The 26,778-nt window shown below is 41.7% G+C and overlaps 1 protein-coding gene across 2 annotated transcripts in view; it reads right to left on the bottom strand.

The window, feature by feature from the left end:
- DIAPH2 (diaphanous related formin 2) overlaps positions 1-26,778 on the bottom strand; it is a 402,614-nt gene that overhangs the window by 99,481 nt on the left and 276,355 nt on the right. For both annotated transcript variants that reach the window (XM_066640285.1, XM_066640286.1), the window contains one exon: positions 13,007-13,142. In XM_066640285.1, the coding sequence (XP_066496382.1) occupies positions 13,007-13,142 (136 nt within the window). The remainder of the gene's footprint in view (positions 1-13,006; positions 13,143-26,778) is intronic.

Below are 26,778 nucleotides of genomic sequence, written 5' to 3'. Positions count from 1 at the left end.
TGAGAATTTGCTGAAAGGAAATTAGAGAGAATTTCCAGAAATTTTGATGTCATGGAGTGGTGGTGTTGGTGGTGCTGCCTCTGTTCCCCTAAATGCAGTAATGATGATGGAGATCAGTCAACAGAAAGATGGCAGGTGACAGCAGCATGGTTGCCAGTGAGTGCTCAGGGCTGCTCCTAAGGTCAGCACCCACAAGGGTTTGGGGGATGTTTATCATAGCAGTAATGGCATTCTTCTCAGTGGTTGCATTGAAAACCACCATCTTTTTTCACCAAGATCTCCAGAGTTGGAATTGCTCCTTTGGATAATCCTGGGCCACGCCCCAGCTGGTCAGTCTCTGGTGTTAGCCCTGTCTTGTTCCATGGTAGCAGGATAAGGAGAGGGAATGAAAAAGAACACTTTCAAGTTTCAAAAACATACACATTGCATCATGCATTTTATGCTCTTAAAGTAGTAAAGCAAATTTAGATCGTGAGGGGGGAAAATATACACGTTCTTTTTTTTAAGTCTGAGTATTTTTCCAAGGGGGAAGGGAAACAGAGGCAGCACCACTGCTGCCGCCACCTCATGGCATCAAAATTTCTGGAAATTGTCTCTCTCCAACTCTAATTTCCTTTCAGCAAATTCTCAGCAAATCTGGCTGCATACCCAGACCTTGTCATTTAGTTCTTCACTAACAACTTCCCTGACAAATGCCACCACCAAAACCTCAGCTAAGCACCTTAGTTTAATGTAAAGGCATTTTGATTCCCTTTACGGTTAGTGCTGTAACTATTATGATTGCCATTGACACTGTGATGAAGAAGCCTCTTCAGTCAGGAGCTCGGCCAGAAGCAGCAGTAACTATTACAGTCTCTCAATGTTTCTCTTTCTCTAATAGAGACCTGCATTGTTAGGCAAGGAACAATTTCAGCTTCAAGTGAATGGTTGGGATATTTTATGTTTATTTACCTTTGGAGCCCTTCATCATCCAAAACAATGATTTTCAACCTTTTTCATCTCATGGCACAGTGACAAGGTGCTAAAATTGTCAAGGCACGCCATCGGTTTTTTGACAACGGACAAGGCACACCATGCTGCTGGTGGGGGGCTCACACCCCTGCTGGCTCTACTAAAAAATGACCCTCCCCCAAGCTCCCATAGCACGTCTGGAGACCATTCGAGGCACACCAATGTGCCATGGCACGCTGGTTGAAAATCACTGATCCAAAATAATTCGTTTTCATTGGGAAAAATTTGGGCTGGGAGAAAGAGTAAACTCTTCCCTCCCAGTAGTTGTCCCAATTATATTATATTATATTATATTATATTATATTATATTATATTATATTATATTATATTATATTATATTATATTATAAATACATAAATAAATAAATAAATAGCATCTGTGACTGTTATTTGCTGCAACTTGGACACTGGAAATCTCATCATGCATTGCTATTGTCTTGTCTATCAGGCATCAGTGTACCTAAGGTAAATATGAACAAAATCAAGGTGGTATTTGGCAGTCTCCTTTTTTCATTTTTCAAGGGCAGGCTGGTGAAAGCGATCAGTAATCTCTCCTTTCATATAGCTGCTGCATGCAGGGGAAAAAAAGGCTTCACTTGCAAGAAATGATTTAGGGCATTAAGCTGCCTTTGGTTGAGTGTTACCTTTCCATAGTGTCCTTGCACAGATTCTTGTTTTTGGTTTCTTTGGAACAGTTTGGATGAAGTGATGGGCAGATCATAACTCCTAGAGATTATGATGCATGACACTTGTTAACATGTGGTAGGGGACCTCATTTGGAGCCTACGGATATGCAGTGCCACCACTCACTGGCAGCAGCTTAAAAATCTGGTAAAGAACAGATGGGGCTTAAGTATGTGTGGCTGTAGTCTACAGGCCTCAACACGCCTGTGACATTATACATGCTACATATACGCTTTTAAATGGGTAACACCGGGATCCCCTACCATCGGAAGCCAACCTTGGTTATATTTTCATGGCCCGCTAAATATATTTTACATGTTGAACAAATAACTGCATGGGTCAGTTTTCCAGCAAACTGGACAATAGCTCTGATGTGAATATTAACTGTTTTAATTTAAAAAAAGAGCAAATTGAGACAGCGTAAATAAGTGAATGTATACCTCCCTGTTTGCAAAATGAGTTTGCAAAGACTTGCTTACATTTCAATTAAGCAGATTTGTTTATGGTAACCTGATCTCAGATTTATGTAAATTTAACGGAACAGTAAGAGATGAGGAAGAGATGACAGTATACAGAAATTGTGTGATGGTGGGGTTTAGAATATACATCAGAATGCCTTCCTATTTGCAGAACAGGAGAAAAAAAATGTTAGTCAAGGTCTTCTTTAGCAGGAAAATGCTTTGCTGAGTATATATCAACATTATCTCAAGGGGATCTTTCAAAAATGGACCTATGCTCCCCTTCTAAGCTTGTTTTTCATCAAAGTGGGAATCTGTAAGAATTATGCAGAGCACAAATACGTTGGTACAGAAAGGAAAGTTACAGATTAAGCAGCTGGCGAGTGACAGAAAGGAAGAAAACAGGAAGAATAATGTACAAAAAGCAATATGACTTTAGCTACAGGTTGGGGAAAAGACTGCCTTTTATATTAAATATGCTACAGAGCAGCATGCATGAGTGAGAGAGACTATCCCAATATTGGCATACGGCTCTTCTAAACATTCCTCATTGCTTAAACCATGACAGTTGTTGCCTCACAAAAATACTGGCAGCCTACAACTTGACAGATCAACCATTTCCATATATCAAAGTAGACGTTATACTGGAAAAATTGAGGCAGGGTGCTTGTTTGTGGGCGCCTTTATGAGCAGAGTTCCCTCTAAGCTACGTGGCCACTCAGCTCAAAATCAAAATCCACAAAGATTGGAGCTCGGGTTTCCGGGAAGTTTGGCAATGATGTCATCACCAAGTGTGTAGAGATGCCACTGTGCTGACACAGAAGAGGTCTGCACAGCAGTGCAGACCTTTTAAAAGAAACGCTATGTATGAGTGCATCAGAAGGTCGAAGTGCAAGGGATGGGGGGAAGTGGCACATTTTATCTATCCAGTGGACTTCAAGAAAATAGACTGCATTTATACAGTGGTCCTTGTCTTTTTCTTTTGGTAGTAGATTGCCCTCATATTATGCAACCGGAAAACTTACGACTAAGAATGGTGCTCCATGCCCCCTGCCCTTCCATAAATACCTTGATTTCTTTCCAGTATTGATCAGTGCCTAGTTCAATTAGAGGGTCCCCAGGGCCTGTCCGAGATCACTCAGTACCAGTACATCAAATGCTATCCCCTTTACCCGGTGGTGTGCCAGCTACTGCCTCTCTTGCTCCCTGAATTTGAAGAGGGAAACCAGGAAGGATAGACACTCTAGTCCAGGGGTGCCCAAACCCCGGCCCTGGGGCCACTTGTGGCCCTCGAGGCCTCTCAATGCAGCCCTCAGGGAGCCCCCAGTCTCCAATGAGCCTCTGGCCCTCTGGAGATTTGTTGGAGCCCAAACTGGCCCAATGCAACTGCTCTCAGCATGAGGGCAACTGTTTGACCTCTTGCGTGAGCTGTGGGATGAGGGCTTCCTCCACTGATTGCTATTTCATGTCTGTGATGCAGTAGCAGCAGCAAAGGAAAGGCCAGCCTTGCTTTGTGCAAGACCTTTTATAGGCCTTGAGCTATTGCAAGACCATCATTCATTCATATAAGTAATATATTCATTTATGTAAACTTACATAAATTTATTCAAATTTTAAATGTAAATTAATTCTTTTTCTCCCCAGCCCCCGACGCAGTGTCAGAGAGATGATGTGGCCCTCCTGCCAAAAACTTTGGACACCCTGCTCTAGCCTAACATGCCCCTTCACTTCACACTTCCATTTCCTCGATTTGAAAAGGACAAGGTGTAGAGGAGACAGGTGGAATGATGGAGACACCATCCGAGACTTAGAGACACCACTTCAATTATACTGCTTCAATCAGCAGTATATTGTGGATGGCAGGGGTGGAGGGGGGGAAGGCAGCTCATCTAGGAGAAGGAAAACTCTGATCCCAAACCTCCACTGCCTTGTGGCTATATCCAGTTGTGGAAAAGGCTTCAGGAGTCAACCTCGAGGCAAAATCAGGAGCCGGAGTCCCTGAGGCAGTTCATGGCGGAACACAGTCATGTTCTGGCAACTCCTGCGACGCCGCTGGAACCAACCTTATTGGCTTCTGCCTTTCCATTGGACCATTCCAGCGACGTGGAGAGGGGGGATTTGCTGCATGGGTAACAGCCTATCCTCCATACCTTCTTTACCCAGGCTTTGCGCACTGGAGAGGACACTCCAACTTCGCCATACGGCGTCGGCACAACACGGGAAGCAGCAGTTTACCGGTTATAAGTCTTCGCTCGATTGGCGTAGAGCGTGACGCCAGGGGCTGCTTCCGACGGTGGGAGAGATCATTGCATCTCATTGGGCAGCTACTGCCCGCCTTAAGCTGGGCAGTCCCCAGCCAGTAAGGTGTTGCCTCACCACGGCCCGTTAACCTCACGGGGTGCGTGGGGTTTAGGGTGAAAACCGACAAGCGGATCGACAACTCTGCACCATGCAACAGAAAACAGACTGCACTTGCTCCCGGTGTGGAAGGGATTGTCACTCCCGGACTGGCCTTTTCAGCCACACTAGACGCTGTGCCAGAACCACCTTTCAGAGCGCGATACCAGAGTCTTTCGAGACTGAAGGTTGCCAATACAATATTGTGGATGGACTGACTGCTCCTGATCCCTTTCATGTTTCCTTTTCGCTTGGCAGCAAGCAGACGGTGTTGTGCTGTTCCTGCCTCTAGAATCGGGCTAAAGATCTCTATTCCTGCCACAGTGAAGGATGGAACTCTCCGTGGTAGAATTCAAAACACTCTCTTTTCTTTTCCACAGGTTGAGTGAGACCAAAGAAAGGCTCATCTGGTTTCACAGTACATTCTGAGACACAGCCAAATTGCTTCTCAAACTAGATATATTTTTGCATCATACCCAAGACAAAAAAGCAACATAAGCCAATACATCTAAGAACAAAAGACAAATCATCTCAGTGTGCCTGAATCCTACTTCTCTTCCTTCAAAAGCGGTGAGTTTTTTCACCCCCTTTAATAGAACTTCAAAAGACAAGAATGCATGCTGCAACTCACAATGGGTTGTCGTGTTTGCTTTTCTACACATAATTTCATTATCATGCTTACAATCAGACAAGAAAAACAATTCTTCCCATGTACTCCTTACAACTGTGTTGAGTTTCCGATTGAGAACAGACTGCTCTTTCATATCTATGCCTTTAAGAAGAAGCTCCCTTTTGAGTCTATTGCACCACAGAAAATGCGTACTCAGTCATCTTTACCCAATTAATTTGTTTTGGGGACCAATACTCTTTGTATGATCCTAATTTCTTCAGATTCTAAGAGTTCTGTGGCCCACTGCTTCTTAACATACCAAGGAAATAGCCGTTTTAAATGCAGGTTGGGAGGCGAGACGGGGTTGAGGTATCATAAACTTGGTAACAGATTAGATAATTTTTGTGCAGCACTAAATTGTACCACACAAAAGAACTATGCAACCATTTTGCATGGAGCCACTGTGGGTTTTTCAAAAGGAAGGCACCCACATCTATGACTGATCTTGTGAAATGGCTTCTCTGAACCTGCAGAGTCCCACAACTAACTGGACTTTTGGAAGCTTACAACATGCCTGTCTCATTAAGTAAATCATCTTAGTGCACATGACTGGATTACCAAAAGGAATGAAACAAAGTCTACCTTGCACGGTAAATAACCTTTGAAACGTAACTTCTAAACACACACACACACACACACACACACACACCCCTTGTCACCAACTATGAATTTTGAATAGTACAACAACCCAGAGATTTAATAAATACAACCTAGTTTTTAGCATAATGAGTGCCCTGTCTTCTGTTGTCTAGTCTCCCTGGATGTAAAATAGTGCTCCTGATGCTTTGCTATCTGAAGCAATATATTTAGACTTTATGCTTTCTACAACTTCAGGGTTACATCTTGTGCTACTTTAAAAAGAGAGACAGATATATTCTCAGGAGTCACATTTATGTTTTAAGAAGTATGAAAACAGCATGTCTGAACATTATACCATTGCACTAAATTCAGATGGTACAACAGAAACAGCCTTGTCTCCTGCGTCCAAACATAATCATCTTGACTGTACCTGCTGAAATTTTCTGAAACACATTACTGCGTTTTAACATGATGTACAAAAAGAACTTCAGCATATTCTTTTCATATAGAGGTAGAGCTTACCACTTTGCTTCTATATTAATTATGAGAAACCTATGAGAAAAGGGAGTGATTCAGAATAATGACATACTACTGCCAAAGACACCGTAGATACTCGTCTATAAGTTGACCCCACAGATAAGTCAAGGGCAGGCTTTGAGCCAACAATCATGGAATTTTCTATGACCCTTGGATAAGTCGGGGGTTAAACTTAGAGTGTCTGACTATTGTTTTGTCTGATTTTATCCCAGGCCAGATCCTGAAAAATAACCTACCACTAATTGTTACCTAAGAACTGTAGCCTCTTATTTATTAAAAACATAGTAAAAGATCATTAGATACATTTTTATTCTTTCTAAATTCTGGTCTTCACCACCTTTTTGTAAACACTATCAGAGTAAGTGCAACCTGGTATTCATGTACTGCCAGGGACACTCAACAGGACCGTTAGGGGTACTTGAAAAATAATGGTAGAAAAAGGCAGGTCATGCTCCAGAATGCCTTGCAAGGATCAGCAAGTCAGGAAGGGAGGTAGTTAGTTGGCTTTGAAAGCCCCACCAACAGCTAGGTGCAAAAGAGAGCGACTAAGATGATTACGGGGCTGGGGCACCTTTCTTATGAGGAAAGGCTACGGCGTTTGGGCCTCTTAAGCCTAGAAAAGAGACGCCTGAGGGGGGACATGATTGAGACATACAAAATTATGTAGGGGATGGACAGAGTGGATAGGGAGATGCTCTTTACACTCTCACATAATACCAGAACCAGGGGACATCCACTAAAATTGAGTGTTGGGCGGGTTAGGACAGACAAAAGAAAATATTTCTTTACTCAGCGTGTGGTCGGTCTGTGGAACTCCTTGCCACAGGATGTGGTGATGGCGTCTAGCCTAGACGCCTTTAAAAGGGGATTGGACAAGTTTCTGGAGGAAAAATCCATTATGGGGTACAAGCCATGATGTGTATGCGCAACCTCCTGATTTTAGAAATGGGTTATGTCAGAATGCCAGATGCAAGGGAGGGCACCAGGATGAGGTCTCTTGTTATCTGGTGTGCTCCCTGGGGCATTTGGTGGGCCGCTGTGAGATACAGGAAGCTGGACTAGATGGGTCTATGGCCTGATCCAGTGGGGCTGTTCTTATGTTCTTATGTTCTTATTAGTTTTTGGTCATCAATTCATGTATGAACCAGTGATTGAAAACCAGCACAGTAAAAAAGCTGAAGCATAATATGTAATCAATCACCCAGAATTTCTCAGCACACTTCTGGTGCAAAACAGCGCAAAGGCAGAGTCTTCTGTTCCTCAAACAGATAAAAAGAGAAAACACTGTGATGAATACATGAAGTCTGGGTTTTCATAGAGAGGAAATGAGGGCTTGTATTATTACAAACATTTTGCTAATATGAAGGGAACAATTTATTATTGCCAAGGGATATGCAAGTGAAAAAGGTTGGCAACCACTGCAGGAGAACCATGAATCAAATCCACCTTTAAGGTGTCTGGTGTGTTAAGCTAGAAGCTGTACATACAACCCATAACACATAACTGAGAGTGTGCAATTCAATTCACAGCAGAGAGATGCAGTTGCATATACATTTGCAATCCTTTTTACTCAGAAGTAGACCCACTGTTTTCCATGGGTGTTATTCTTAAGTAATGTTGCATTGAATTGTAGCCTGGGAATTGTTGCTTGACCTCTGCCAAATGCAAAGCCTTTGCAAAAGGGAATTGGGTTGCAGCAGCAAATGGGAAAGGAGGGGAATAAAAGGTTAACTTTGGCTGAAACGACCCAGGAAAGTAACTATAGCAACTAACCAGCTGCCTGCCTAAGCTTAGCAGATAAAAAACCTGTTCAGAGTTGAAAGGCTCTGCCCTCTGATTGACCGGAGATGGTGAAGTGAGAATTGGAGCTTGATTACTTGGCAAAAATTTCACTACTATACCTGACTATCTACCGTAAGTACAATTCTATGCATGTTTACTTAGAAATAAACCTCAGGTTTCTTTTCTTTTTTAAAGTAAGGCTTACTCCAATGAACCTGTGCATAGGATGGTGGCATTAGAGATTATTTCTCTTCCCTGGCGTAAATAAAATTGATCATGCATTCTCACAGCACATAATTGTAATTGAGGAGTTGCTCTATAAACATACATAAGATTGCATGAATGATTAAGAAACATCGGGAAAAGACTTGAGGATGAGGAGGCTTCATATAGCCCATTAAGATTTTATGGTATAATATCAAATTGAATTCATCAATAGAAGTCAGAGCTTTAGAGTTTGTCTTTAATTAGAAGAAACTTGTGTACTTTCAAAGAGTCACAGTCGCTTATAGGTTTCTTTCTGATATTGCTCATCCAAGTATTCACTTCTTATTAGTAAAAACATCACAATGTCAACCAGAGGAAAGGATATCACCTTTCATTAACTTTACTAGTAAAAGCAAATGTTTAGGTTCATATCCAGAATAATGCTTCCATGAATGACAGTTCACGAAACAAAAGAATAGGCCACTCCTGCAATGGTCCCCCTTCCCCGCTTGTGCAGGGATCCTTTTTACTAAGCTGAATGCTCTGTCTGTTCTCAGAAGGAACTTATGTTCATGGAGTATACTTCAGTTCATGGAGGTGACCCTTAACCTGTCAACACTGAACACTATTTTGTTTGTTTTAAACAAAATACTTCTCTGGATTTTATGCCTTGGGTTATATTGACAGTTCCTGTCCCTCACTATTTAGTTTATGAGGTCTATTTAGTGTAAGCTCAGTTGTGGTTGTGCAAGACACAGTCAGTCCCCCAATGTACGTTGCCAATTACCTCACTTTCCAAATGTGCAGTCTCTTCAAACTTCATCTTGTTCACCCTGGAAGGGAGTGAGGCATGTCTACCTAATCATGATAATGGGATATTGACCTGAACGGACTGTTGTAGTACTGTGGGGCATCTGTGTGTGTCACCTTCCTCAAAGATCTTGCAAATTGGGTACCCTACCTTGACACAATCACATTTGCAAACACATCTTCCTGAAATTAGCTTAACCACCAAGCCACCAGGACAGGTTCACCCCAAATCCTTTTTCACATCCTGCCATACTTTTTGCCCCTTCAGGCACCTCTCCAATTGGGGTGCAGTTAAGCCTTAGTGCCCTCCTGGAAGGATGCACCTTAACTCCGTCAAGCCCAGGAAACTCCTGGCTGCACACCCAGGAGATGCTCCCTTTACCCTTATTCACCCAGGAATGTCACTATTCTTGCTCTCTAGCAATGCGTTCTGTCTAGGCACATTTCCCTGATGAAGTTCTGAAAAAGTTACAGAACAAAATGCTGCACTTTTTAACAACATGGATTCTAATTCTTTGACACAACCATGGTCTTCTCACTCTAATAAAGGTATGTTAAAATGTCACTATTTTTGGCCATGCCCCCTGCTCCAAAGTGCACTTAAGAGAGTAGGTATTTCAAGAAATGTCTATAGAATTGCTCAAGGAAAGCAAGCAGCTTGGGAAGAACATTCTAATCACAATGTTTATCACATAAGCTGTACTGCTGTAACCCAGGCATCAACTTCGAACAGCACAAAGCTATGGATTCATTAGCGTGTCGGGACATGGGAATTGGAGCCATAGTGATTCTGTAATGAGTCACAATTTTTCCATCATTATGGCTCACCACATTACAGTACTAGAAAACCTAGTTGAGAAATGGATTGGGGATGATTCATAGTGCAGGCTTACCATTTGATGAATACAAATTTTGCATTTATGAGTGGGTCATCATAGATATAACACCACAAGGAGAACTTACACTGTCTACTCACACCACCTTAAACATATTTCCTTCCCTGCACTGGGAGTCAGAGTCAATTCTCACATGCAGCTGCTGTCATCAAAGGTATAGTAACTAAGCACAAATAAATCAGTTGGTGTTAGTGGACATGGGAATCAGGTCACAGTGAGCCATATTGTTGAGGTACAAGGTGCAGCCAGCAAAACAAAAGGACTGCTTCCCTACAGGTACAAGGTTCACATTGTAATTCATACATTCTGATGCTGATAAGTAATGTGAATCAGCTGCAGGCATTTATAAATTGAAGGTAACAGAACTTTCAAATTTAGCAGCAACTGGGGTCTCTTTGCACTGGAGCGTTAAATAGTTATAGCAGTATTATACCCATTGTGTGAAGTACAATAGAGCTATTAGCGATAAGGTAATTTTGCATATTAATAGACAGAAGCTTACAAAGTGACTTATGATTCAGCTACTGGGATGCTAATACATTTTCAGAAGCCAAATACCTTGACATCCCAGATAGCCATCAACCCCCAATAATGAACTCCACTCTATTATCTTAATCTACATTAAGGGAAAATGTTAATATACATTTCAAAACAATTATTTCAATATTAATGGTGACTGGAGCAGCTCATTCTGCTAGTTAACAGGTACATTTAATTGCCATGATAATCGGATATAATGAAGACTGAAACAGTTTCTGATTAAACATTTTCATCCAAACTGCTGCTGTAGATTTTCTCTTTTTTGTTCTTAAAAGCTTCTATGTCTGTATTGCTTTTCTTCCCCACTTTATATGCATGCATTCAACAGAAGAAATTCATTAAATAAATAGTAATATCTGTTGAGTTACATAACCAAATGTCTACACTGGCTCCCCAGGTTATGGATGTACAACTTACAGACATCAGAATTATGGATGGCAGATTCAGGGCTTTTGTGTAGAAGTGGTATGTCCTTTGGGGTGTTTTTTGTCCAGCTGTTTGTTTAAAGATATGTATGTTCCAATGTCTGGACAAATCGCTGGAATGGAACTGGTACATATGTTGGGGATTTATGTCCCTATCCTGTGCAGATTTTAAGCTGCCAGAACTAGTGCTCTGGCAGTATAAGATCCTTTATAGCAAAGTGTGTACACACCATATGCAGTACCTGGGCCACCATCACAAGCAAACATAGTGGCCTGCAAACAGTCCAATGGATGTCCCCTGGTGCCAGTAGGTCAGCATAGGAAGCAGGAGGGATGCAGGGAGGGAAAGGAGAGACCAGGGGGAATGTGGCCTAGAAGAGGATGGTGCCAGCGGCAGGGACACTGGCAATATCCTATTCCTCACCCATGCTTCAATCTGCATTCCTGGATCCACTTGGACTTTGCTAAATCCACATGGCCAAATCGATGGCACAGGTCCAAGTACACCTGTTCAAGCACAGGAGGTTTACTACCACAGTAAGGGAACACATATTCCCTTACCCAGAGGAGAAGGCAATGTGATATTTTTAACATGTGAGTAATCATAGCATACTTCTCTGGAATATAATTTACTCATTGCAAATGATGCCTTCTTTTGACTACTGACAATAGTGACCTGCTGATAAAAGTGTGATTATGTAGCCATCGTCTCAGGTACCCACTTTCATCATGAGACAACAATGTCTCAGAAATGGAAAAGAGAAACCATGCATGCAGAAGGCCATGCTTTGCTGCAGGCACTGTAGGGGCACCAAGACATAGTGGGTGGGTGTAGGTGCACCCATATGCCCACTGTCGAAGATTACAAATGGAAATCAAAACACCTACATACAAGTAGAAATTTTGAACACTATTGGCTTAAGATCCAGGACACTGCCATCCTATAAAATAAAAGAAAGGTCACTTAAATGTGACATTTTTTTTCTTGTCTCATAATTGGTTCAAGCCCTGCGCAGTCCTGCTACCTCAATTCACCCTGATTATAAGGCTTGTTCAGGTATAAAACTAATACACCTTGGCATCTTACATAAGACTTGTCAAGAGAAAAAATACTGTTATTTTGCTGGGCCCGAGTCCCATCAGATTTGCTCACTGGGTAGAAAATACAAGCTGCAGTCACACACTGAGCATTTTTATGTGTTTTATGATTGGGATGGATTAAGCTCTGCCTCACAACAGAACTGAAATGATCACAGAAGAGAGAACAGCAAACGGCAGGGTGAAGTAATCTCTCGCTCAATCTAATTCATATTTGTGTCACCTCTTTTCTCAGTTTTAGGAATCCAGAGGGACGGAGAATAAAGCACGCATTTCAACAGTCTTTTGTAACTTGGCAAACCACAGACATTAGGGGCCTATTGATTCTTCCTTTTTGTGCCCCCTCTCATAGAATGCCCTCGCACACAATACAGCATCATTTCAGCTAACCAGCAAGCCCAACATATGACTTTTTAAAAAAATCATATCCAATTGTCAATCTGCAACACAACTCACATTTGAACCAGATTTTGCAACTCATAAAATATTGTTAAGAGATCCTCCACACTGCAGAAGAAATATGTTAACTGCTATACTCTCTCTCTCATAGAGACTGTTGCTGAATAAAACTTAAAAAGGTACAAATGAAGAGCTTTTTAAAACAATAAAGCTCTTCATGTGTACCTTTTTAATTTAAATATATTTAAAAAATACCTTTAAATCCATTTAAAAAAAACCCAAGAACACTACCAGTATTTGAGTGTACCAAACAAAAAATGTGTCAATAACACAAAATGCCTTAGAAACACAGCACGAGACAAATGACAACAGAAGAGATATAAACAACAGGCATGGTGAAGATACTGGAAAAGATGCCACGGTTCCTCCTACCTTAAATGTGGAAATTAAGCAGTTTTGCAACTGACAGAGCGGTCTTAACTTCATCATGCCACCACTACAATGGCTGCCTTACCTTTATTCATATCTATTAGTTGCTTCTTCTTCTGTTGCCTCTCCAGCTTCTCACGCTCTGCTTTCTCTTTTGCCAGCTTGGCTCGCTTAATCTTCTCCTCCATCTCTCTCCTCTTGTGGTTTTCTTTCAGTGCCTCCTGCATTAAGAATGGGAAACACAGGATTCTGCCATTACTTATGCACAGCAAACTGAGGCAATCTTGTTTATGTACAGACTTGACTTGTATTTTTACTTGCCTGGAGAAAAATCATGTCACTTTTGAAAGTGCCAGGTGAATAACCATTTTCAAACAAGCAACAACAACTATAATATTCTCCTGCTCCTTTTTGTTTAACACACACACGCACGAACACACATACAAAGGATGTAAGGCAGTCCCAAACTGCAACTTTGGGTAGTGAAAAATTAAAGAAATGACTATGTTACAAAATTATTAATAGATGAACTCTGAGCAGGTGAACAAGCCCTCAATTGAGTGTGGAGAAACTTCAAAGTGAAGTTCTGAAGTGTGCTGTACCCACTCAACCAATAAAAATTTGATATTGCTCTACCACTCACTCCAAAGGAAGTAAAATGTACCACTTGTTACAAACAGCAGAAAATGTACAACCTATGAATCCCAACAATGGTTTGAATATAATTTCAAAAGATCTTCCCAATGTAAAATTTCTTTCTTTGAAAGATCTTCACACCTGGTGAAATGTTTGTTGTCTTCCCCAATGTGATGCTGAAATCCTCAGTCTCCTTTCATCCAGAATGCATTTGTGTTCCTTACAAAGCAAACTAAAAATGACCAACAGCTTTAACATGTAGAGAAAGATCCCTTGGCATCCCTTGGCATGTAGAGAAAGATCCCTTGGCATCTACCAGGCAATCGTGACCAGCTTCTCTTCCTATTTCTTTAAAACACGCCTATAGCTTTTGTGAAAACCATCACTTTTCAGCTCCTAGAATGTGACAGCTTCCTAAGTTTACATGAAGTAGACGGGTACCCTAGTAATTATATCATCTGGATCCTAGTGGACAGTCAATTCATTTCTCTATGACTTAAACGGAATCTTTCACCCAACCAGGTGAAAGAAAGCAAAAAGAGAGAAGACCTCAATAGACTTCAGTGTTTGACTATGGTGGTAAAGGCAGATGACTGAACATAAGAACAGCCCCACTGGATCAGGCCATAGGCCCATCTAGTTCAGCTTCCTGTATCTCACAGCGGCCCACCAAATGCCCCAGGGAGCACACCAGATAACAAGAGACCTCAATTCTGGCGCCCTCCTTTGCATCTGGCATTCTGACATAGCCCATTTCTAAAATCAGGAGGTTGCACATGCACTGAGGAGATACCTGAAGGAGGAGATGGGCCAACTGGAGACAAACTGATACAAGGTTAAAGTAATACGTTCATTAGGCACTGAAATCTGTGGTAGATATAGAACTCCTATTGTTTTGCAGCCATAGCAAGCTTTTGTTGTACCTGAAACTTAACAGTTTCACTTTTAGCCATTCTATGTATGGAAACCACTACAACACTTTATTTCTGATATATACTGGCTGCTGTCATTTACATCTTTTGTAACTCAGATCTAGACAACTACACTTGATGTATATGAAGTTTCCCTTGAATACTGTCTGGAAGCTGTGATAGTACGTAACATGTAAGTTGCCATTTAGACAACAAGCTATCTCACAGACCAATCTTATACACATTTGCACAGAACTCCCACTATAGTCATTGGAGCTTATTTCTCCACTGATATAGGATTGCAGTTCAAGTTATCAAACCACACACACACGCTCTACCACCACCCCAGCCATAACCACTGATGGAAGCTAACTGTCAATTACAATAAGCATTATACACAACAAATCAAAGAGGACAACGAAAAACAAAAATCAATCCAACCAGACCAGTATTAAAATACTAGCAATAACCCAATGAAATTAATAACTTTCCAATTTGTATAGGATTGCTGCCTTCTGATTAAACCTAATGTGGTTGGCTGAATGTTTCTAAGTAGAAAGCACAGAGATAGTGCCTCGGGGTGGGGCGGGGGACTCATTGCTATCAGCCTTGCTTCATAGCTGCTGCAGATCCTTCCCCAAAAATTTCAATACCCCCAGGATAAAGACCTTAAAGCCTGGTTAACGTGTGGCAAGTTCAACAGTTGTTATTTTTATAACCATGATTTTGAATGTCTCCTAATATACTCCAGTTTTACTATGAGATAACCCCAATATGATAAACTGAACAAACGAACTACCTACCTTCCTCTCTCAGTTAATATGTACCCTTTAGTGTTAATAATTCAGTAACACACCAAAGATGATAAACAAGGCTGCAGGTATTTGTGACATGGATAACCCATGGAAACACAGCAGAGTTCTAACAGTCATTACATGCTATACAGAAGTCTAAAGAAAACAACATTCCCAAAAAGGGTAGGGGGAAAAAGGTAACCTTCCAAGCCACTGTTGGAAAAGTTAACTACCATGATAGAGACCATTCATTTTAGGCAGGCCACTAAATTTCTAGGTGGCTTTAAAGAAGGTGAATGGATTATCTCAGTAGCTAGGCATTAAGTAGCTAGGCATTAAGACCTGAAAAGGTGGCACAAAACATGCTTCTCATAGGGCCTCTGAGCATCACTTTTTTCACAGACTTGAAACAATGATGCTCACTAAACATAAATGGTCATGAGAACCAAGAGGTGACAAGCACCTTAGTGGCCACTATACTGGATCACGGCTCTCTGTCAGACTCCTTATTTTAATTATTAATGTAGGCTACAATTGTATATATACACCTACCTTAAAGTAAGCCCCACTGACTACAGTGGGACTTACTTCTGAGCAAACATGTAAAGAGTTGTGTTGTAATATGACTAGACACTGTACTTTTAAGACTGTGAGGCTTGGCCAAGAAATAAGAGAAAACTGAAGAACACAACAAAAATAATATGGGACTGAATGAAGATTCAAAACACATCCATAGACAGACAGAGACAGACAGACAGCCTATCGATTTATTGATAATCTTATAGGTGTATACTCGTAGGGTAAAAGACAGAACAATTCTATTTCCCATACAAGGTGGCATTTTAAATGTTGCCACTCTGGAATTGATTTGCACTGCCAGTTATTATCCAGTCTGAGCTACATAAGGAACCCACTCTATTACCTATGTAACATTAAAACTAATCCTAGCTGAGAACATGATTAATGCCTCCTTAGAATAGTAGAATCTACTAAATAGGAGCTTGCAAAGTGGCCCTAACATTAGATCCCTTCAATTTTGTTGTTCAGAATTTTTACCTTTAAAAAAGCATCTTGCAACATACCCAAGCACTTGATCCTCTCCTAATTTTGGCACCTCTCTTATCCCACTCTTTTGTGCCAACTTTCAGGTTTTGCTATTTATGCCACGAAGTACTGTACTGCACTCCCCCCACTGCCTCTTTCAACTGAAAACTGAGCAAGTAAATAGATAAGGCACACCACATTCCCATGAACTCGTGCATTTGCTGCAGCTAATTGTCAGCAAACATACTCATAGCTACACGTACTCATATAACCTTCACTGAAGCATTTGAGAGCAACATGCATTAGCGTGTTAGCGGGATCATTAGATAATGTCACTGGTTCAACACATTTAATACATAATTAATAGCTGAGCATTATTTACATCTGCCCTACAGCACTCTTACTGCAAAACTGAAGAATGAACTCCGAGAAAAAGCAGTCACCTAGAGGAAAGAAGTCACTTGTACAATGGACACTTATGAGAGACTATTCAGAAGAGGAGGTATAACATTTCTGCCAAGGAATGAGCCAATGTGTCATGGAGGGAGATTTTTTATTTTTCTTATATTGATTATATTTCTGTGACACCCTTCAGTATTAATGTTCTCAGTGTGGCTGACAATTAAAACAGTAACGATGGAATATTCATTCATTCATTCATTCATTCTATGCTGGAGCAAACGCCCAAAGTGGCCTACAATTCCAGACTAAAATATACAATATATATATAAAAAAATAAAATCATAATAAGAACAATACAACCAACTGGAGGAGGGCAGCTACTTATAACCAAAACACTGCTACAGGGGCATAGGGGGCAGACAACAACACATCACCCAACTGCAAGATGGAACAAAAATGTTTTGGACCCATGCCGAAAGATCATGAAGGAAGGGGTGGATCTCGCAGACTGTACTAGAGCTCCTTAAAAGCAGCAGTGGCAAAGGATTTGGCACCAAAGATTTGGCAGCAAATACACATTAGATGGAGCACTTATACACAAGTACTGTAAATGAACTAATTTTGATTAACTGCACCATGCTTGTGCATGAAGAGCTCTATCTGAGCAGTACAACTTGCATGGGATGGAGAGTTCTGGATCACCATGAATTTTTTGGCTCCATCCAAACAGTGACAATACAAAGTGCAGGTGCATGCGATGCCATTTATAACCATTCAGGTTGTTTTTACCTTATCAACCAGAATCACAACACACTGCTAAAGAACTTTATTTTTCCACTGAATAGAAAATTCTTGACTATCCACCTCACCGACCTGCTCTTTTTGTTGGTTTGAGCAGCTTTCACTAGTTTTCACTGAATGCTTCATAACTTTGCAAAGTTCCCATCTTCCACAACTGCCACAGGTTACAGAAAAAAGGTTTGCTGACAGTCAAGGTAAAGATGTGTGTGTGTGGGGGGGGGGGTATTGCATGGGAAGTAGGTCATATTTGCTCATTTGTTAAAGGTTGATTTGGTCAACAGGCTCAAAGGCTGCAGGTTTGCTGACAGTCAAGGTAAAGATGTGTGTGTGTGTGGGGGGGGGGTATTGCATGGGAAGTAGGTCATATTTGCTCATTTGTTAAAGGTTGATTTGGTCAACAGGCTCAAAGGCTGCAGGAAAACAAACGGCTCTCCTAGAACAGTGGTTCTCACCCTTTTTAGCCCGGGACCCACTTCTGAGAATGAAAATCTGTCTGGGGCCCACCAGAAGTGATGTCAACAACCTAGAAGTGATGTCATAGCCAGAAATGATATCATCAAACAGGAAGTGACATCATCATGGTGTCAGAGCCGGAAGTGATGTCATCAAGCAGGAAGTTCTTGCCTAGGAACTCAAATTGTAAATGACAAGAGACAGTATTCCAGCTCAGAAGCTTCTTCCAATTCTCCCTGCCCTTGCTACCATTGTTATCAAGCAAAAAATAAAACATCTGGAACAAAATATTTGTGTATTTATTTACAAATCTCAAGCTACTTCTTGTATTGTGCTTGAAACTAACAAACACTGATGCGGTTATTGATACTGTGCTCAGTAGAAACAAGTGCAACTAGGCAGAAACAAGTGCACCCTACTCATGCACCTCAATACAAGAAGTAGCTTGAGCTTTTATAAATAAAGGAAATAAAAACAGTAGTATCCCCCTCAGAAGGAAGATAAGCAGGGATGCTTCCCCTCATCTCCCCCAAGCCTAAGCACATCTACTCAGAACTGACTCCCACTATTGGCAATGGGGCTTACTCCCAGGTAAGAGTAGTCAGAATTGCAGCCTAAGAGAGAAGTAAGAAGAGGGGAAGGGTGCACATCAGAGAAGTGGCTGGGGGAGCAGCACTCTTCCAGTGTGCTGGCTCACCCTCCCTCCTCACGGGTGCTCTCTTGGCAGCCAGGCAACTAGGGATCCCCCCTCACCCAGCAAAGATATAAAGAGAGGATGTGCAAGCCAGGGCAGGAAAGGATCATGGCTTCCAGGCGATTTAAGAGAGGAAGAGAGGTTGTGATGCAGAGGACAAGAACAGCAGTGGGGTGGCGGTGGTGGTGATGCTGCTTTCATGGCAGACTCACAAGAGGGGAGATCACGCGAGTCTGCCTCTACTCACCCAAGCCCTGTGTTTAGGCCCTGCCTACACTCTCCAGCCCAGTCCAGCTGTGGGGGGGGGCCTGTTCTGTCTTGCAACCGTGAGGCAGCCCATCCCATCAAAGCTGACAAAGGTTGGTGGGGAGAAGCCTGGTTGGCTCGTCCATGTCTCTCCCGGTCCTTCTTTGCCTGTAATCCAAGCCTGTACTCTGTGATTGGCCCCCCTGAGGGAAGCCTCCAAGTGCAGAGGGAGGTCCAGCTGGAAGGCAGCAGCACACTTTCTGGGGAAAAGTGGCAAGCTGCTTTCTTTGCACATGTGCAAGCCGCTCTTAGTTATGTCTCAATGCCGGGAAGTTTAAAATGGCAATGCCCAGGCTTTGCCCACTTCCAAAATGGCGTTGCTTAGGTCTTTTGCCAACTTCCAAGATGGCTGCCACCAGCTTCTCGCAACCCACCAGAAATCGGGTCACAACCCATCAAGTGGGTCCCGACCCACAGTTTGAGAACCACTGTCCTAGAAGAACAGACTGCAACACAGGTACAGACTCTACACTTGGAAATAAGACAATGGAAACAAATATATAAGCAATCTGAGTGTTCAGATAAATAAAACCAAGCAGACACTTGTCAAGACTAAATGCATCCCCTGCCCCTACACATATCTGGAACCGTAAAATGAAAATGCCTTTTGACGTCCAGCACTCTGAAAGTCAAAGGTTTTCTTTTTGCCACTAACTGTGAGTTTAGTCTCCTGAATCTCCCTTGATGAAATGGCTATGAAGACAAACTTACAGGGGGTGAAAGCTAATATTAGGATTCTGAATGTGCACATAAAGCCAATAAAAATGCTAAGCTTTCCCTTAAAAAAAGAAAAAAGAATACAGATTACCTTGTTATCTGCCTACTTCATTCAAACAATTTTTCTCTAAGGCAATGAAGATGAATTATTTTATTTCTATGAATGTTTATTCTTTAAGTTAACTGTGTGATGATACCAACTGCTTACTTGAAAACACTGTTTAGTTTTTCACTAACTGAAATTAAATACACAGCTAATGCATTTCACCTGCCAATCTTTTTCAAGGTGGGCAGGGAGGGGGGAGAAAATAGATGGGTTCCCTCCCCAATTTACTGGCAATGAAACTTTACTGAACATGATGAAAATTCTTTAGGAATTCAGGAAGAGAGTTCCACAATGTGTGGCTAAATTAGAGCTTTTCTCTCTGAAAATGCACTCCCTGAAATATGGCACACACATTAAAAGAGGTCTGAGTTGCAAGAACTCTTTTGGTTCTAAGAGGTCATGATGCGAAAACAAAGCAGAAGCTTCTCCCCACTTCAAAACAAGGAAAGCAAAAAACGATTAATGCTTTAGCAGAAAAAAAAAATCTAGCTCTAATATGCCAGAAAATAAGCAGACAGAACCAGCACAAATAGTTGCTTTGAACAGCAGGATGGGGGAGGCAATGAACCAGAGGAGGAGCACTGAACCCCACACCCACTTGCTGTTGCCTCCTCCAGCACGCCATCAGCTTCACCCCACTGGCTGCTCCATCCTCTTTTCAGCTTAGAGAGTGAGTGAGAAGAAGATGAGGAAAGAAGGTGACCTCTTCTTCCACTGCTACTGCCAAAGATTTTGGCTGCAGTGCTGGAGAATGATGTTGCTTCCTCCACCTCCTCTGCCATCCCTTCTAACTGGCTGGTCAGGGAGGATACTAAGGGTTGTGGAGAAGGGAGGATGAAGAAAGTGCAAGAGAACATAAATATCAAACGAGGAGTTTGGATGCCACTGTGACTGGCCTGGAAGCAAGGGTAGACAGGGGAGTACTACCATAACCTGCAATACATCAGACAGAATATTTCAGACTATGTGGTCTACTGACTGCTAAGACTCAAATGAGGCATTGTGATAAAACAGTGGCCGCTATCTAAAATGGATGTCGTATGCAGAGCTTTCCACTTGCATTCTGTGATGTATACATAATCCTAGCTCACATTATGGTATTACATCATTTTGCATTTCCCAGCCTTTACTTCATACCATCAATGACACAGCAGGGTAACACAAAACACTTTGTTCTCATGATGCAAAGTTAAGTTCCTATGGACATTATGGAAAGGGAGAGGGAATAAAACCGGAGTCACAGTTTTTGATGGCTGGTGCATATTTTCTGTAATGATATTTGACCCCTTCCAAACCCCATCCCATGAACATTTCTGCTCAGATCTGCAACCAAATATCTTTATCCTGCTCTAATAAGGATGCCTGCCTTTGTAAAGAAAGCACTTTATATAAAAAAGTAAGTATTCATGGATTATGTTTTAGAGAGGGAAATGGTAAAATGTCTGTATGAGACAGGCCAAATGAGCATGCTTGATGTGACAGTTGTCTTCTAGGATTATGGTGAAAAGAGACTAGATTAAAGCATAGTCTTTAGCAAAAAGTTTCACTTTCTAGCCAGGATGCCAAGACAAAAGGGGATAAGTGAAAAATCAAGCGGGGAACACAACTTTCAAGTAGAAGTTAGGAAGAAATGTGGGGAATGGGGAATAGTTACTGTCCAAGACAAGCATCATGCTGATTTGCTACTAAAAGAACCTTATTTGCTTGCCAAATCAAATGATGAAAAAGTATTTACTTAATTGCAATAAAGAAGACCACAGAAGAAGATGAAGACGAGAACACGAAGAAGCTTTTGTTCTTTATGGGGAAGTGATCTGAAAAGTTGGTCTCAGTTTAGCTGAAGAAAGGTTTGTCTCTCTTGTTTGGAAAACTGGATCACTGTTATCCACTCCTGACAGAGCTGGCTGGAGTGGGAAGTGAGGTTCCACACTGCTCCTTATCTCTGTTTGGATTCACAGAAGTAGATTTATTATGTTCAGCATAGGAACTTTGCTGCTTAGATTCCCCAGGAAGAGAAATATCACATTAATGAGTTTCTTACATACCACATCTCGAGGTTTGAGAAACAGAGATTTCCACACCAATGCAGTTTGTGAAGAATCTCGGATGTAAATTATTAAAAATAAGAAGAAAGAAACTGACTGTAATGCGCAAATCTCTTTGGATATTAAAGATACAGTTGGTTACAAAGCGGTCATGCACTGATAATGAAGACTGGCTGTCATCTCAAAGACCTTCCCTTTAGATTTGCCTAACTGAGGGGGAGGGTATCTGAAGTTGTAACAGAGGGAAAAATGTATTTCTTGTCGCAGCTCATTAAGCCGATGAACTCTTGATTAACAAGAAGTTACGGATAAGACATACAGAGAGCCAAGATTTAAAATTTCTAACTCGTTCACCTATGTCGGCTGGAGGTTAAAAAGGAGAAACTTTCCTTCTTACACATGTCTATATTTCTTACTCAAAGTGGATGACAAATTCAAAATTCATGCTTGTGATGACAAGCAAGAAAACAAACATACCCAGAAACAGGTAACCAAAGCAGAAGGCAAACTGTGCTCTTCCCAGTGGGTGGGAGGAGAGATAGACCCAGCTTGTGCTCAGCCTTGTGGCTCATGCAGAGGCATCACATCTGACATGAAACTTCTGAGAGATGTCATGAAAGATTATGATTCCTAGCAAGCCAAGCTATTGTGACAAATTCACTGGGGAAGGAACTTTGCAAACTGGCACATCAGTGCCACAAGAGCAGCACTCCAGCAACAAAGGTCTTCACACGGTAAAGTGCTAAATATGGAGTTGGGAAAACATCTAGTAATATTATGTGCTCTGGCTCTGCACAAGCGATTCTGCAACAGCTTGGATGAATAATAAAAAGGCAGTAGAATGTAATACAGAAACTGGCTTTTGTTATATCTCAACATGGTTTTTAGCAAACAAATGGTGCCAAACATTAATTGTATACCTTCAATCCATAAGCAAATAAGATATGGGCTGTGCACTAGGCCATAATGCCTTGTCCTAATGAGAAGAATAAATAGGAACATAAACTGTGGCAAAAGAAATGTAAGAAGGTGATATGGGAGGCCAAGCAAAACTATGAGGAACGCATGGCCAGCAACATTAAGGGGAATAATAAAAGCTTCTTCAAATATGTTAGAAGCAGGAAACCTGGCAGAGAAGCAGTTGGCCCTCTGGATGCTGAGGGAGGGAAAGGGGAGATAAAAGGAGACTTAGAGATGGCAGAGAAATTAAATGAGTTCTTTGCATCTGTCTTCACGGCAGAAGACCCTGGGCAGATACCGCTGCCCAAACGGCCCCTTCTGACTGAGGAATTAAGTCAAATAGAGGTTAAAAGAGAAGATGATTCAGACCTCATTGATAAATTAAAGATCAATAAGTCACCGGGCCCTGATGGCATCCACCCAAGAGTTATTAAGGAATTGAAGAATGAAGTTGCTGATCTCTTAACTAAGATATGCAACTTGTCCCTCAAAACGGCCACAGTGCCAGAAGATTGGAGGATAGCAAATGTCATGCCTATCTTTAAAAAGGGAAAGAGGGGGGACCCGGGAAACTATAGGCTGGTCAGCCTAACATCTATACCGGATAAGATGGTGGAATGCGCCATCAAAGATAGAATCTCAAAACACATAGATGACCAGGTCTTGCTGAGGGAGAATCAGCATGGCTTCTGTAAGGGTAAGTCTTGCCTCACAAACCTTATAGAATTCTTTGAAAAGGTCAACAGGTATGTGGATGTGGGAGAACCCGTAGACATTATATATCTGGACTTTCAGAAGGCGTTCGACACGGTCCCTCACCAACAGCTACTAAAAAAACTCCACAGTCAGGGAATTAGAGGACAGGTCCTCTCAAGGATTGAGAACTGGTTGAAGGCCAGGAAGCAGAGAGTGGGTGTCAATGGGCAATTTTCACAATGGAGAGAGGTGAAAAGCGGTGTGCCCCAAGGATCTGTCCTGGGACTGGTGCTTTTCAACCTCTTCATAAATGACCTCGAGACAGGGTTGAGCAGTGAGGTGGCAAAGTTTGCAGACGACACCAAACTTTTCTGAGTGGTGAAGACCAGAAGTGATTGTGCGGAGCTCCAGAAGGAGCTCTCCAGACTGGCAGAATGGGCAACAAAATGGCAGATGCGCTTCAATGTCAGTAAGTGTAAAGTCATGCACATTGGGGCAAAAAATCAAAACTTCACATATAGGCTGATGGGTTCTGAGCTGTCTGTGACAGATCAGGAGAGAGATCTTGGGGTGGTGGTGGACAGGTCGATGAAAGTGTCGACTCAATGTGCGGCAGCAGTAAAGAAGGCCAATTCTATGCTTGGGATCATTAGAAAAGGTATTGAGAACAGAACAGCTAATATTATAATGCCGTTGTACAAATCTATGGTAAGGCCACGCCTGGAGTATTGTGTCCAGTTCTGGTCGCCGCATCTCAAAAAAGACATAGTGGAAATGGAAAAGGTGCAAAAGAGAGTGACTAAGATGACTAAGGCTGGGGCACCTTCCTTATGAGGAAAGGCTATGGCATTTGGGCCTTTTCAGCCTAGAAAAGAGGCGCCTGAGGGGGGACATGATTGAGACATACAAAATTATGCACGGGAAGGACAGAGTGGATAGAGAGAGGCTCTTTACACTCTCATATAACACCAGAACCAGGGGACATCAACTAAAATTGAGTGTTGGGAAAGTAAGGACAGACAAAAGAAAATATTTCTTTACTCAGTGTGTGGTCGGTCTGTGGAATTCCTTGCCACAGGATGTGGTGATGGCGTCTGGCCTGGACGCCTTTAAAAGGGGATTGGACAAGTTTCTGGAGGAAAAATCCATTACGAGTTACAAGCCATGATGTGCATGTACAACCTCCTGATTTTAGAAATGGGCTATGTCAGATGCAAGGGAGGGCACCAGAATTGAGGTCTCTTGTTATCTGGTGTACTCCCTGGGACATTTGGTGGGCCGCTGTGAGATACAGGAAGCTGGACTAGATGGGCCTATGGCCTGATCCAGTGGGGCTGTTCTTATGTTATGCTACTGTTCATATTTACAATAAAATAAGAATGGCTACCTAAGCTTTGCATAAGTTTCAATGCTGGAGAAAAGTAAGCTAGAATTCCCGCTTAAATTTTTTGAAGACATTGAAAATTTAATCTAGTTTTTACTTAAGAAGGACAATAGAGGGGGAAACTCTCTCCCAAAAGTCAGCAAATATACAGGAACAGTTTGCAAGCATGTGCAAATAATTACTCTGCAGGGTAATTAGCAACTACAGGATCTGATTTTTGAATAGCCTCAGGGCTTGAGGCAATTTGTTATTTCCATTACCCTCTGGAGTCTCACCAAAAACCAGGTCATGACCCACCAGTGGGTCCCAACCCACAGTTTGGGAACCACTGAGGTAGGATATCTATACTATTTATAAGAAATTAAATGACAGGTAGAAACACCTTACAATGGTTCTGCCACAACAAACTGAAAAGGTAAGATGGAGGCTTTTATTTTCACCTGCAGATATAACTAGCAGGTTATAAATTTAACACAGCCACTAGCAACTGCTGTTCAGTCCCTACTATGTAAATGGTGCCATTGTGGGTATTTGTATTTGTATCCAACTCCCAATTATGTTCACTGATGAAATGCTCTGGTAACACTTTGAGTAGGTTTGTTGTATCAAGTTGAAACTGCTTGCAGCAATTCTGGGTATCTCCCACTAGAAACAAGACACCACTCTATTTTCAAAAGAGGGACATATGTCACAGAACTCCAAAACTATGATGATATAAAGGAGCAACAGGAGAAGGAGCAACCAGACCCTGTTCCAAGAATTCTCCATCAGCTTTTGCCATCCTTCACTTTGCTGGCTTGTCAAGGGTAACCTTAGCTTTGAGCAATGGTGCAATGCCCTCTTTATGTACGGCCCATTCCGAGTCAGTCACCACTTGGTGGCTGTGATTAGGTATGATACGCAAGCATAAAGAAAAATCACTTTTGTACTACATTAATAGAGAGCTCATGCTATGCCCCACCCACCCTTCAACATTTATCTATGTTCATTTCTAAAGATGTGTCTTGCCTTTTTCTGAATCTACTCTTGAGAATTGTAACAGGAGGATTGTTAACATTGACAAGTTAGACAAGCCTCACTAACAAGGGATTTAGGAGGCTTAAAAATACACTGGATTCTTGGCTCTGCAGCACTTTCCAATCATAAAGGTAATGTTTTAGACTTGATATCTTCCAGTGGGGAACTTGGGTGAAATGTGTTTCACATCCTTAATCACACTGTTTCTATCTTTTGTCAGAATCATCCACTTATCCTATGATGGTGACCTTCAGATTGTATCGTTTCCAGAGATCCTTCGTCATTAAGCACAAATATACATCCTAAATGTATTTGTTGACCAGAAATACAGCAATATAAAATGAATTAAAGGTAAAGATTCCCCCCAGCTTTAAGCCTAGTCATGACTGATTCTAGGGGTGGTGCTCATCTCTGTTTCTAAGCTGAAGAGCCGGCGTTTCTCTGTAGACAGTTTCCATGGTCATGTGGCCGGCATAACTAGACCCCTAAATGCATGAAACGCCGTTACCTTTCCACCAAGGTGGTACCTATTTATCTACTTGCATTTTTACATGCTTTCCGACTGCTAGGTTGCAGATTCGAACTGCCAACCTTGCGGTCAACAGGCTCATCAGCTCAGCGGATTAACCCACCATGCCATTATGTCCCTTTAAAATGAATTAGACCCATCTAATAAATTTGATCATACTGGTCATTTTAGAGATATCAGAAACAGAATGTCCAACTATCATTATCCTGAGTAGTTAGTAGTATCAACTAAGTTTCAATATGTCAATGTCACAAGCATGTAGAACAAAAGAAGGGGAAAAAAAGAGTGGAATTACAGTGAACACAATCTAAATACAAGTGCAAGCGAAACGGGTAAACATCTGTGTTATTCTGCATTGCCTT

The sequence above is a fragment of the Tiliqua scincoides genome, chromosome 12 (genome assembly GCF_035046505.1).
Source record: "Tiliqua scincoides isolate rTilSci1 chromosome 12, rTilSci1.hap2, whole genome shotgun sequence".
Classification (NCBI taxonomy): Eukaryota; Metazoa; Chordata; class Lepidosauria; order Squamata; family Scincidae; genus Tiliqua; species Tiliqua scincoides.
The sequence above is the reverse complement of the archived record's forward strand: the minus strand, read 5'-3'. Positions and strand labels throughout refer to the sequence as shown.